This window comes from Saccostrea cucullata, unplaced genomic scaffold (assembly GCF_032062105.1).
Source record: "Saccostrea cucullata isolate Sc308-1 unplaced genomic scaffold, CSIRO_AGI_Scuc_v1 ctg205, whole genome shotgun sequence".
NCBI lineage: Eukaryota > Metazoa > Mollusca > Bivalvia > Ostreida > Ostreidae > Saccostrea > Saccostrea cuccullata.
Window position 1 is genome coordinate 282,536 of NW_026936671.1, and position 14,157 is coordinate 296,692.

At 32.9% G+C, this 14,157-nt stretch overlaps 1 protein-coding gene across 1 annotated transcript; it reads right to left on the reverse strand.

Annotated features, from left to right (window-relative positions):
- Positions 1–2,854: 2,854 nt before the first annotated feature.
- Positions 2,855–9,316, reverse strand: LOC134246230 (leucine-rich repeat-containing protein 74B-like). Its single transcript, XM_062728556.1, has 11 exons — positions 8,862–9,316; positions 8,426–8,610; positions 6,689–6,796; positions 6,383–6,476; positions 6,234–6,283; positions 5,755–5,922; positions 5,315–5,509; positions 5,080–5,175; positions 4,564–4,821; positions 3,382–3,461; positions 2,855–3,135 (listed from the first exon to the last, which is right to left on the reverse strand). The coding sequence occupies exons 1-11, from the start codon at positions 9,196–9,198 to the stop codon at positions 2,919–2,921; spliced, it is 1,788 nt and encodes a 595-aa protein (XP_062584540.1). The 5' UTR covers positions 9,199–9,316; the 3' UTR covers positions 2,855–2,918.
- Between the last annotated feature and the right edge of the window lie 4,841 nt (positions 9,317–14,157).

The following is a 14,157-nucleotide window of genomic DNA, read 5'->3' on the forward strand; positions in this document are numbered from 1 at the left end:
CGTTTTCACAAGATATTATCTCGTTTTCACAAGATAATATCTCGTTTTCACAAGATAATAAGTGGTTTTCACAAGATATTATCTCGTTTTTACAAGATAATATCTCGTTTTCACAAGATAATTATGTCGTTTTCACAAAATAATTTTTTCCTGGTATATAAGTAAAAAATAATTGCGTGTCCTAAATATACCACCGTATTATATAGAGTTAATCTTTCAAAAATTAACCTGCTTACTCATAATGAAGTGTATTGGAGATTCAGCATCCGAAGCCTGTTTGCATGTGACCATCCATAGATACATCATCCATGCTAATTTAGTTTAAGTACTGCTGAAGTTCAATCATCTGGAGAAAATTGCACTGGTCAGATCCAGTATCTGAAGCAGGTAAGTGTATATCCTTAGATGCATCATGTATGAAAGTTTGGTCTTAGTAGGGCTTTTAGTTACCTAGGAATGGTTTTGCTCTTTAAACTTTAACCGGGACGTCAACTCTAATGATGACATGGAAGCATACTTCTAGTATCATTCATTGTTCCAGTCAAGGTTTCAGAAGCTGTAATGTCATCTAATGAATTACCAGATAAATGTTTCAGGAGCAGATACATATTTTAGTGCAGGTTAACATTTTTGGAGCAGGTCAAATTTCTAAGTTACTATTACATGCAGTCCTATATTCACCAAACTTCCATGGATGATACATCTATGGATGCACATTACCAGGTTTGCTTTCAATGCTATATCTGGATGACATTTTCCGAATGAATGCCAAGGCTAAAATATTTGAAGTAGGTTCATTCTTACGTATAATAAGCCTTGACCAAACTTGCACTGATGATGCAGTACCAGAGTTGCTTCAGATCCCGGAACTCACCTACATCATTCCAGATCAGGTTTAAGTTTTTTGGAACAAGTTCATTCTTAAGCAATTACTTGCCCTATCTTGACCAAACTTACATGTACATGGAAGATGCACCAAGGTGTGCACTGCCAGATTGGTTTCAAATACTATACGTGACCTGCATTTTTATTATGAGTGGCCAGGTTAAAGTTTTGGGAAAGACCTATCATCAAGAAGAAATCGTTAGGCCCATCCTAACCAAACTTTCATGGATAATGGATCAAGGTATGAGCACTCTTAAACTTGCTTTAGATGCTGAACTTTATTTACCTTTTCTGAATGACTGAATAGAGTAAAGATTTAAATAAGTCTAGTCCCCAGTATATGAAAGTCCTATCAGATGAAAATTGCATAAATGTTGCATCTTGGGATGCACACTTCAAGATTATTTTAAGTGTGGGGCTTTGTGTTACTAAAATTCAAACATTCAATGAGATGAGTTCTGTAATCTGAGATGTACTTGTTTTCTCTACTATGTCTTTCTTAATATTTAAGTTTTTGTTAAATTAATAGATGTTATAATATTATAAATTTATTTTAGAAAAGCTTTAACTTAAATAACTGTTTTGGGTTACCTCTCTTGGTTTGTTCATTTTCAAGAACAGCAGTAATTTCTTAATTTTATTTTTATTAAACGTAAAATATTCATAATTCCTTTTCCCAAGAGAACCTAAATGATATTCAATTGAGTAAATGTTGATAAGGGCTTCCAGAATACTTTTTTTATTAATAAATGCTTTCAATTATTCATATCAAAGTCGACATGTATCACCTTTTTCGTTCCGTGCATTGAAGTACTGCAAAAAATCCTAAAAAACATTTAATTTCTTATGATTCATCTTGTAACAGCGTGTACAGAATGCAAATCAACAATTCTTCTACTCAAACTTTTGTAACAAATCTTAAAATACTCCTCAAATAAGTTTCAATTCGAGTATTAATTTTACCTCAAGTTGGAAGATTTAATTTAATGAAAAGAATTGAGGAATTTAATTATGGCCTCGATATAAGAATTTAAATTGATATACTAGTATCTTCCCCAAATATTCTAGATCCCTAATACAAATGAATGAAGTTTTCTACTTAAAGAAACTAATTTGATACAAATTACTCAATATTATTTCTTAAACTTGAGCATTGGGAGACGAGATTGCATCTTGAAATATTAAAAAAGGAAAGGGTCTTCAGATTAATAATCATAGTTATTGAGATCTTTCTATCAACTAAATATTTCACTTGGCTTTTAATCTAAATAATAAAACAGTTACAATGGGGGTTTTTGTAACGGGCACTCCATATTTCAAAGTTCAAAACTAAGAAAAATGAATTACTGATGTTTATTTATGGAAAACATTAAATTAACAATAGAATGCCAGTTGAAATGAATATTTAAAATGCATTTGTTACAAACAAAAATGGTAAGGCTGCGATGACAAAATAAAACCTTCATTAGCACATTAAGCACCGTATGAAATAAAATACAGCATTTCATTCCACTTAGACAAGAAAACCAAACATGGATGCGTTTTACGCGTGATGTACAATGTCGGTGCATCGAAGGCCAAAAGTTCCAACTTCGTTGTCAAAGTAGTGACCAGAAATCTTTAAAGTGTTTCAACCACCGATGAATTCTTAACATACATGCGCTGATCTAAAGGAGACAAGGGGTTGGAGTTCCCATTCCCATGGGATTTTTCAGAATTTATAAAGTTCTATGTAGGGTAAGGACAAAATAACCTTGGAACTCATAAGGAAACAAAAACTCCTCGTAAAATGGCAAGGAGAGTTATTAATCAGGAGGAACTTATACAGAAAGGTCCATCCAGGACTTTTTCAGATTTTGGCGAGTTTTTTTTTTTACTTTTTATGGTGATCAAAAAATTACGAGACCAACATTTGTTTGAGTGGGACCCCTCGAAAAATAATCTAGATCTGCGCATGACACGGGTCTGAAACCAAACAACTTAATTGCCAGTGTTCTGGACATAACAGTTCTGAGACGATGCACACCATTCTGTCATTTCTTTTTCTTCTTTTCTTTCTTTTTTGGTTTGTCTTTGGCAGACTTCGGCTTGTTGCCTCCATCTGTACTGACTCCTGTATCAGTGCTTGAAGCCCGGCGTCTGGCAGACGACACGCTTTTCTCGGATTTTTCTGAAGAGAAACTCACTACAGACGCAGATCGGGGTTCCGGACTGAATGGAGTTTCCGATCCATTTTCGTCCAGTATCCGACTGCAATGTAGAAATCATTGTAGTTATAAAACAGAAAATTTCGTTTTGAAGGCTTGGAATCCAGAAAGGGTCATGTAGTTCATTATAGCATTATCGAGCATCGACTGAAGGATATCGTCATTGCAATATCACGTCATCACACTATTGACCCAAAACTCAATGGTGCGATTGTGAACTACGTGATCCTATCCGGATTCCATATGACAGAAAAAAATGTTGATTCTGAATTTTACAAAAAATGCTTACTTGTAGTTTATGAAACCATCAACGTCTAAAGTTCGTATTAAAACAGTCAATTGTTGATCTGGTATGTCTATCCCAGAACCCTGTAAATACAGAAAAAGGCCATAAACTTTTATTCAACTAAAATTATATCTAATGAAACTCCATTTTGAGGAATGGCTATAATTTGTGTTTACATTACATTGGTACAATGTGGTTATCACAAAGAAATGTTTAACTTTACATCCAATTTAAAATCCATTCCCTTGCTTACAAAATATATCTGTAAATTTATGTGTCTTGTGTGCGGTAGATTCTATTAGCGACATTGTTTTTGACGAAAATACCAAAAGAAAAAGAAAAACCGTGATCATTAAGTAGTTTCGACATTAAACATATATATACATGTACTTTAGCTCCCTTCCCTTCTAAAAAAAATCAGAATTAGTCAAATTTTAATGATTCATTGAAGTATTTGTATTAAAAAATAGGTTTGATAATTGGCATTGTTTACCTTTACGTAGTTACAGATATAAGTAAAACAAATCTACGTATTTTAATTCCCTCGTCAAAACAATGTTAATCACCGCTCAAACTATCGCTCTTGTTTCGGGCGTCATTTTACGGATCATACTGGGATTAAGGAGAAACGAAGATTGGAATCAAGGAAGATTTTTTAGGCTTTGCGCAAATCTTATAAGTAAATCGCATTAGTATAATAATGTCAGTGGTTTTTTTTCTATTTCCCGTTAACAGCCTTGAATTTTCTTTAACCTAAACGTGTCCTCGTTTAAGTGGTTACACGTGAATATGAAAAACAGTTGTTTTAATATGATTAATGGCTGGCACTAATTCAAGTGTAAATTTCTAATAATTTTTTTTTTAAATTAAAAATAGGAAATTATTTTTTTCACCATTCTGTCTTTTGAAAAAATATCAAGTTATAATTTATTGAAAATTTGAAATCAACAGGCGAAGGAATCGATACGCGTACATGTCTGAATATTTAGCATACAATAAAAGTAAACAATAAAACCCTACATCTAACCAATTTCCATGCCACCCCCTTGACTCTTTCTAAAACCATTTAGAAGAAAATTAACAACAACAAACAAACATACAAATGAACAAACAATACATATCAACACACAGAGGCAAAAAAATCAACAACAGTCTCAAACAAATCAAATTCTCTCAGAATTTTACCTTTATAAGATCTTTAAATTCGGCCGCGTCAAGACGTAAGCGGTGTCCGCCATTGAAAACATCGTGAAGGTCGACACCTGAAAACTCGGCATACTTTTTGAAAGTCTCTATAGGATCCCTTCGGAAGGCACTAAGTCGTGCATACGTGCCATTTTTAGGGTGCATCTCGGGTAAAATGCCCTCATGTTTGATTTTCAAATTTCTTTGCTCTCGAAGTCTATCTTCGATTGTAGCAAATTCTGTTTTCACGAGCATGTTCTGTAATACAAAGTATATATATACACGTTATCCTATCCCTCCAAAAATAAATCATAGGCGAATCGGTTAATGGGTGTTAGACCTTTTTGGTTTTTCAATTTTGTTGATTTTACACAGAAAAATAAGTTTAAAACGGCTCTAAAAATTGCAAGTTATAACGAACGAACCTTCCTGTCTTTTCAAAGTCATAAGTTTTGCCACTCTAAATTTTTCAACTTTAGTTGATATGATATGCCACTATCATTCAGATATACTTACACTAAAATCTAGATACTTTATTGCACTGTTTTCATTTGAATCTACGGCCTCAAGAATCAACATTGCCCCTTCGCCTTCAAAGGGGTTGTTGCCAACCTACAATATTTAATTATTACATGTAAATCAGTCAAACAATAATTATCAAACACAATTTTTAGACTCGATTTTCTTTGTATATATCATTGAAAAAAAAATTAATGAAGGTATCATGGCCGATTTGTCTAAACATTTTTACCTTCAGATGTTGAAGAGCATCGTTTTCTTTTAATCCCTCGGCTAAAAATGTAGCACCTTCCATTTGGATTCTGTTAAAACTTATATCTAGTTCTCTAAGTGTTCTGTTTTGTTTTAAAGCCTTCATCATTGCTTCTGATCCCGCTTTAGCTAGACCAGCCATTTGAAAACGGAATTTCTTCAAACCGACATTTTCCTATATCAATGAAAATCAAATTACATTTAAAATATGAATTAATATAAAAATGATGGATATAGTTTATAAGCAAGATCATGATTTTTATAATAAAGTGAACTTCTTGACTAGGTTGCTTAAAACACTGGTTAAATCTAAACGCCGGATAAGGGATTTAACCAGCGGTTAGCGTTAACCAGTGTTTTGAGCAACTGCTGTACTAATTCAGCAATACTTTCAGAAGAGAATTTGTGGATGTAACCTACTTGAAGGCCTTCAGCAATGGCCACGGCGCCTCGCGTTTTGAAATGGTTCCAGCTGAGGTCCAATATTTCGAGTGTATCATTTTCTTGTATTCCATCTTTCAGGAAACGGGCACTTGTTTCCTCTAGTCTGTTGTTAGCGAGAATGAGCTCTTTCAATGTCTGATTGCCCTGTTTATGATCGAAAATTAATATTAAGATTTTAGTACACAATTCTTTCAATGAGTTGAAATCGTCTTAGATTGGACAATATAAAAATGAAATATTACTTATTTTATCATTGAAAAATTAAAAATGCATGGTTTTATATTTTTCGCCAATCAATTTCATACTTCTGCGAATAAAAGACCCATTTTATCGACACAATACTAAGAGGTTTATTTTCGTTTGGTGGGCAATGTTCACTGATTGTTTTACTTCTTGATGTTGTTTGGCGGACATTATTTTCAATTTGTCCGCTTCGATTCGTCTTGGGGTCTTACCTTTAGTACATCGTAAAAACTTTGCCCTGCAGGATCCCCTATTTCGTTCGCTGAAAATGAGCAAATTTTGAAAAGGTGTTAAAAGCTTTCTATACCTTTCTCAAACAATGCCATATCGAATTCTAATATCTCGCAGTATAAATGTGTACCTGTCATATCCACTTTTAGTAGATTCCTATTGCTCTTCAGAAACTGGCACATCGAAATGGCACCTTCGGTTCCGATTTTATTTTCGCTAAGCACCTGTTGAAATGAATTATTAAAATACATGCAATAACAGTCAATAAAACTTCCATATATTCTTAATTTAGTTTAGACTTCATTATTGATTCATTTTTCAGTGTCTGTCATGCAGTTTTGTATATCGCTCTCCTGTGGCTACACTTGAGACCCATTTGTTTTTTCTTTAAATTGTCCCATTTATCACCTGGGATAATTGTTAAATATTTCCTTACCACTTCAGTTAGGAATAGGTTCTCTCTCAGGACTCGACACAGACACCGAGCCCCGGTCCCATCAATCCCGTTCCCCTCCAGGTTCAATATCTCAATATTCGTGTTGGTCTACAAAAATTTAAATAAAAGTTTAGCTAAGAGCTAACAGCATTTTTATTGTACATGTATAATGGTTCCTCGCTTGTCATTTTTAACTTGATGAAGTCCATACGCTAAATTACATACACTGGCAACATTTCAGGTTGACGGTAGAAATTTTATTAAAGCTAGAGGTACTGTGAGCGATGAGCTCACTAAATGATACCCCCCGCCTCCCATATGGTTATAACTGGTGAAATAGTCCATCTTTTCCTGTGGCCGGGAAACCCAAAATATCTGTCGGATCAAAAAGTAAAATAGGAGGTGCACAATGGCAATATGTAATAAAGATTCTGTGAAAGTTTCATCAAATTTCATTCTGTGGTATGAGAGGAGTTGCGGATAAGAGATGGGTACCCCAAAGCGTAACAGACGGACGGACGTACAGACGGACGGACGGACGGAAATACCGATTACTATATACCCCCACTTTTCAAGCGGGGGGTATAATAATTGATAACTTTTATTGGGCCATCTTTAAAATAGTGTTCACTTTGCTTGCCCTCTTCCGACTCAGGGTAAAATTATTAGGTCGTTATGTACATGTAGGAAAATCTAAGTTCAACATATTTGATCACGGGACTTGCATACAATTTTTTTGAAAAAAATGAAAAGTTGGAACATATGTTTCAGTCAATTTATATTTATTATTTTTGAAGAATAATCTATTTTAATGCTAATCAACAATTATTTTACCACAAACCAAAGATGGATAATACAAAATTCATTAAACATTTGATTACCATTTTTTCCCCTCAAAATTATATTTACTTAGTTATAATTCATATATTCAGATTAACCATTTGCAGTATGTATGGATTCCTATAAAATCAATATCACTTTTAACTCATTTCTCTTTTGTAAAATTATTTTCCTACAGGTAATATTATTGCATCACAGTGACAGGGTAATTCTTGTCCTTTAGCTATTGGATATGCAAATGTGTCTTTCTCATTTCTGAACATTAAAGAAAGGAAGTGCTTAAATCACTCCCGTAGGGTAGTTAAAAAACGTAAACTCTTTGCGCAGAGAACAGAATTTTTTTTTCATCTAAAGTTAACTTCCCATGGGATAAGCTTCAAGAACAATTAAACTTGATTTATATATACAGCAATTACTTGATTTCAGATGATTGTTTCCCCTTACAATAAAATTATGGTCTTTCAAGGGGGAATTGACGTTTTAAAAAATGCTTAATAAATTTTTCAAAGTAAAATGTTTCTGTTTTTGAATTTCGTAAATATTATGGAATGCAAGAGAAATCTGGCAGCTCTTATTAGAACTAAACTTTTCTCTGCCAAGTTTACTTATTCCCTTTGGCACCTGCTCGCTGAAAATCTTCCAACGAAGGTTAAGACTCTCAAGTTTTTAAAAAAAAAAATAAGTCTATACGTAGACAATTAATATTGATACGTAAGGCACAGGGGTTTAAATCAATTAAAGGATACTTGAAACTATGTGCATCACAATAACCGTTTTTAATATATTGAAGGTACGAGTCAACATTGGTCACCGCCCCACTAAATGTAATACTTTGTGTCAATATTGAACAAATTGTCATACTAAGCATTAAAGGCTGATATAATTCATGTAATTTACCTCTAAAGGAAAAGATATGGCTTTTACACTTTCTGCACCGAGTCCATGAAACCGGAGTTTTAGTTCTTTGTTTTCTAAGTTTTTCACAAAATATGACACGGGATTTATTCCAAGGTCAAAACATTTTTTGATGTATTTAGTCTTTCCCGTTGTGTCGTGGTCGACTGTTTTAGGATTTAGAAGAGCTGCAAAATGAAAGAAACTTATTTAAATTTCTTCACATTCGTTTAAAATAATCCCTTATTCTCTTTTAATACTGTCAAGCGTATTCCTTTTTCAAATATTTGCCAGAAGACTGAATTTCAATTCAAATTTTCGCTATTTCTTGGTTTTAAGGAAGAGAGATGCATTCTTAAAGAAATGCATTTAATTTACAAGATGTATATTTTCTTGAAACAAACTTCTGTTCTTTATAAAAAGGTTCAAAAACACTTACATTCAGTGTCTATCTCTAAATCTGTGTCATAATCCTCGGGATCGGTGTGCAAGGAAATACTTTCCTCCGTGAAATATTCCTCATCATCACTAAGGTTTTCATCGTCTGCGTCCAGAAATCCATCTTCCTGAATGTCATTATTATTCATTGAATCATCTTCGATCACTGTGTTCACATTGTTTTCGTTAAGAATTTTCTCTTTTTCAAGAACTGGAAGAAATTCCTCAAGAATTGGCGGTCTATTTTCCGCATCCTCATCCAGTTCTTCCACCAATGGCGACAACACTCGTCTGCTGAGGTCGCTGTCTTGTTTTTGCACCCTTAACAGGCTTGACATACTTCCCAACTGAATGAAACACTTAATTTTCAGAGTTTCTTTTCAATTTACCTAACAGCTACATCATATACTCTCAACCTGTAACATACAGAAGAAATTGCATTTAAAGTTCCTGCGATGTCTGCGGAAAATTGGCCGACATGTTGACATTACCGATTTGAGAGATACATTTCGATTGAATTTTGTGGTAAGTCTACTCGTCAATACAAGCAATAACACCGTACCTGTAATTTTAAATAACCATCAAAGACCACAGATTGGCGATACCAAGTTGACAGTGATATTTAATTTCAGTAAATGAATTCTGTGTACATATACAGGTATCAACCACATATAATGATAAGGGTCTCGGGGCATTAAAACTCTTGAATCTACCTACGAACTGTTCACTAACTATAGAGATGATCATTGTTATCTATTTTACTTCACTAATTTATGTCTAGATGTTTTTATTTGACCAAAATTTACAGTGATACTAAAGTAATGTTGACTTTGAGTAATAAAAGTTTCATCAGAAATTGATAAAGAGTCGTTGTTTGCAAATGTAATCATATCTTCTATGTTTAAACTTTTATAAAGTAGCTCTCTATTTACTCTTAAAATGAATTATGTAACTGGTCTATAATTTTCACTCTGTCACTTGTAAATTTTAATCGAAGTTTAAATACGATAATATAGCATTGCTTAGATAAATTAAAAGCACGATAAAAAGATTTTCTTAAAATAATGATAAAAAGATTCTGGTTTTTCTCTTCTGAAGAATGACGGACTAACAGTTAGGGATGTGATACGTGACACCCTGGATATAATGGCACCAAGATAATTTATTGGTATATTGCCATAAATAATACGTACGTAAACGGTGTCAGGGGGCCTGGGAAACTGTTATCATTTAATTCCTATCTAAATGTGGACGGGTTTGATCAGTTCGACATTAAATCACACGACATGTCTAAATGTCTACGTAGCAAAGAGAAACGACGACACTGAAGAAAAATGAATATTTTTAACGGTCGGTAACGATGTTTCGCGAATAAGTTTTCTTATAGTATTCTATTGTATTCTTACCATTGTAGTTTTTTTTTTTAATTTCAGATGTTCAATTTTGCCAGAAAAGAAATAGATTATATATCGTTATATATGGGTTTCTTTGTTATGATCAGCATGGATTAAACGCAAAGCAGAAATATGGCCTGTGAACGGGCCTAAATATGTTTATCCTAGTTTACATTCACCGTTTAAACTGTTTTGTCTTTTTTATTTGTATAAAGAAAAACAATCGAAGAACGGCACAAAATGAAACTATAATAAATGCCAAAGTACCCTAAAAATTTTAGTCCTAATTAGAAAAAAAAATGGGAAAGAGAATTAATCCCACTTTAACTTACACAAAGAGAAAGAAAGAAAAAAATGAGATAAATAGGGAAAATAATTACTCATTTCTGTTTTAAATCATAATGACTTAAACTTTTAGGTCGTTGACGACAAAATTGCATTCGAATCATCATACAGAACAATATCGATTTATAAATCACCCCAGTGTTAAACACACTATATTTTGTGGAATCGGTTTGAATTTCTAAGTAGCATCGATTTATTTTGTTACATTGGGTCTTTTTTTCATTAAAAAGGTTAAGAAATGCCGCAAGTGCAAATGATTTGTTCAAGAAAGATGGCGATTTTTAGCTTGAAAATTAAACAAAAAAACTCGAATCGTTAAATTGAGAATTAAAAATTTAAAAAAAGACTACAAATGATTAATTCTTAAATGTTTTTTACAAACAGGTTGATTAAGATTAATTTTCTTTCTATAGTAAATTTTAAACTTTGTCCACAGATCTTGCGATATGCAGCTTATAAACGGATTAAGATATAAATGCATTTAAACTTTGTCGGAAGGCAATGTTTGACTGCATCCTTTGTTTCATAATCACTTAATTACAAGCAAAATATCTTAAATTACAATCTAAGATACATTAAAATTTTCAAACAAATTCAATTTAAAGTGACTTAAAAATAAATATATTGCCCGATGGGTAAGATTTGTAAACATTTTAACTGTTTTATTTATGTCATGCGATTAATATCTCCACAAAACCTTAATACTCTACTCTTTTTACCGCAATATTTTCTTTAATTAAGTCATTAAAGTATTGTGCAAAGATTTTATTTCCAGGAGAACTCTACTTTGCGAAAAAAAGAGTAAAATAAAATTTCAAGCTTTTCTTATCTTACACTGGGACACATGCTCTGTAAAAAAAATACATGTACAAGTATATCAATACTATACTTGCATATAAAATATTTCTTATTTAACTGAATTTATGGACATCCTAAGACTCGAAGCTATAAACATGTAACTTTTTTTCTATTTAAAGGTCCTATCTCTGGCGGGAATAATGTCTTTTCACATCGGGAAAGAAATGGAAGAAGGATATTTTCTGCACAGAACATTGATCATCAGATAAAACATAGATGTCTTACTTTGAAAAAAAAAATTACAATCTTATTTTATCAGAAATCTCTGAAAATATCCCCCCAAGAGACATACTTCCGAAATCAGGTAAGGGCCAGCTTTGTACAAAAATCGTTACGTCCAAAAACGGATACCTTAATAAAAGGATATTTAAACATTTCAATAACGCACATGTCATATGTGTTTTAAGAATTTATGCAAGCCACTTTAAACGGAGGTTCTGTTATGTTGAGAAGTAGGGCTATTGATATTGATAAAATAGTAATTGTGTCGACTAATTCAGAGAGATATATCTAATTGATAAGATATACAAAGACCCTTAGCGGGTTAACAAAACAACCACTCAGAACTATATCACTATATTTATGCAATGCCCAAAACTTAGCATAAAAATATATATTCAAATATGTTTTGATAAACTATGAAAAATGAAATATTATATAAAAAAGGTCAGTGACGAATATTGAGTTAAATTAATAATTAAATAAATATCAAGGAGGAAGAAAATTTTTTTTCTAAAAGAATGTATCTCAAAATTACAAAAATGTGAAATTTTACGATTTTTAAGAGCAATTTTAAAACCACTCATTGGTTAACATTTTCTTACCTGACCAAAGTCGGATTATGCTAAGATTAAAAATTTCGTAACTATAGTACAGTCAGTTGCGATCCATACACTATAGATTCATTAACACATGAGAATTCACAAACTTCAGAGTCATCAGTAACCTTTGGCTCTACTTTGGTCGATTTTCGAATCCCATTTGGTTAAGTTCCGTTTGAAGAGGAAAAAAACCCATACGTAACGCGAGAGTCTTTCCGATCAGGCACCCATTATTGCCTGTACAGAACCATTGATCTGTTTAATTCTCGCCAGCAATTCATAATGTTGGCCGATTAGGTGTATTAGCCACGCTACCAAATCCTATACATCATCTGTATTGAGAGCAAATTATAACAAGTATTTAAATCTGGGTATAAATAAACACTTAAGCCTGCACTGTTTCCACCGTGCAAGGGTTTTACCCCTGCCAAGATGGTTAAAAAATGTTTTGTTTTTATGTTTAAAAGATGGTCCACTGATTGCGAGTTACGTCTTTGATGTTTAAAACAAAGAGGTTTGTGAGGGACAATTTGACAGGAACAAAATGGCACAGGATTATGTTTTGATTTATGTAAACAATATTGTCACTTTTTGTGGACAAAACATCCGAAGTGTCTTTAAAACGTCTTTCAAAATTGAATTTTATGTTCCTTACTATCATTTTGTTTATTTACTCCTATCACCATTACCTGTCTTTCTGTCTTTGAGGCTATCGCTGGTTCTGAGTTTAAAAAAAAAAGTATTATCAGCTACATGTATGGTTGGCATGAACTTTGAAAACAAGAAATACTACAAAAGCATGAAAACTAGAAGCTACTATTAGGGTTGACAACAGGTTGGGAAAAGAAGGGTAAAATTCTCTTTTTGGCCAACTTCGTCAATTAAATGGTATCAAGATATTCTGGGTTTCATGTTAAAACAAACAATAAACTTGACAAGCTAAATGAATTTATTAAATAAACCGGCCAAAAATAAGAGTGATTGGGTAGGATGACATATCAAATCTGAGAAATCCTTACAACGTTCATAAAATAGTTCATACTAATAAGGAGAAGACACATGTACAAAAATAGTTTTAAAAACGAATTGAGGGGTGTCAGCTACATTTGTCCAAGAAAGTCATTTGTGTTTGTCAAAAAAAGTTTCAGGTAAAGTCAGCTGCAATGAGCGACATTTTGTCCAAAACAGTGCTTCGGGTAAAGCCGCGGCATTTGTCCAGCATGGAAATTCTTGTAAGGTCAGCAACATTTATCCTAGACAATGCTTCTGGTATAGTCAGCGGCGAGGGACATTAAGAAAGGTGTCAGTTAATTGAGAGACTTTAATGAACATAGAGCTTCCAGTAAAGAAGTGGCATGAACGACTTTTGACTAAGATGCCGTTTCAGGCGAAGTCAGTGGCATTGAGCAACATTTGAATAAGACAGTGCTTTTGGTAATGTCAGCAGCATTTAGCGCCATGTATCAAACACAGTAGTTCTTTTAAACAAGGCAATACTTTATATAAAGTTAGCTGCATTACAGTCCTTTTGGTAAAGTCAGCGGCATTTAGCAACATTTGAACAAGACAGTGCTTTTGGTAAAGTCAGTTGCATTCTGTAACATTCAAAAAAACAAGAGAAAAGCTTTTCATAAGTCAGCAAAAAATAAAGAAATTTTCACCATTAACTGTTAAAGAGTTACCATATATGAAATGTCATTTAATCTGAAATATACAACCAGATATGAATGTTTCTGATTCTTTACAACTAAACCAAGGAAGCTTGTTGTCAATCCTGTTTCAGTAATCCTAAATGTTTGTTTAACATTGTGTCTTAATTAAGTAAGAATGCTGCTTATAATAACTGATAAAAAAATGTAGTTATTCCATACATGTAAAA

Bases quoted from the DNA above. Each gene is read 5' to 3' on its own strand.
- LOC134246230 (XM_062728556.1), bottom strand. From the start codon at position 9,198: ATGTCAAGCCTGTTAAGGGTGCAAAAACAAGACAGCGACCTCAGCAGA. The intron at 6,797-8,425 runs GTAAATTACATG...AAATTTTTGTAG, and splicing joins CCATATCTTTTCCTTTAGAG to ACCAACACGAATATTGAGAT. The intron at 5,510-5,754 runs GTAGGTTACATC...TCATTGATATAG, and splicing joins CCATTGCTGAAGGCCTTCAA to GAAAATGTCGGTTTGAAGAA.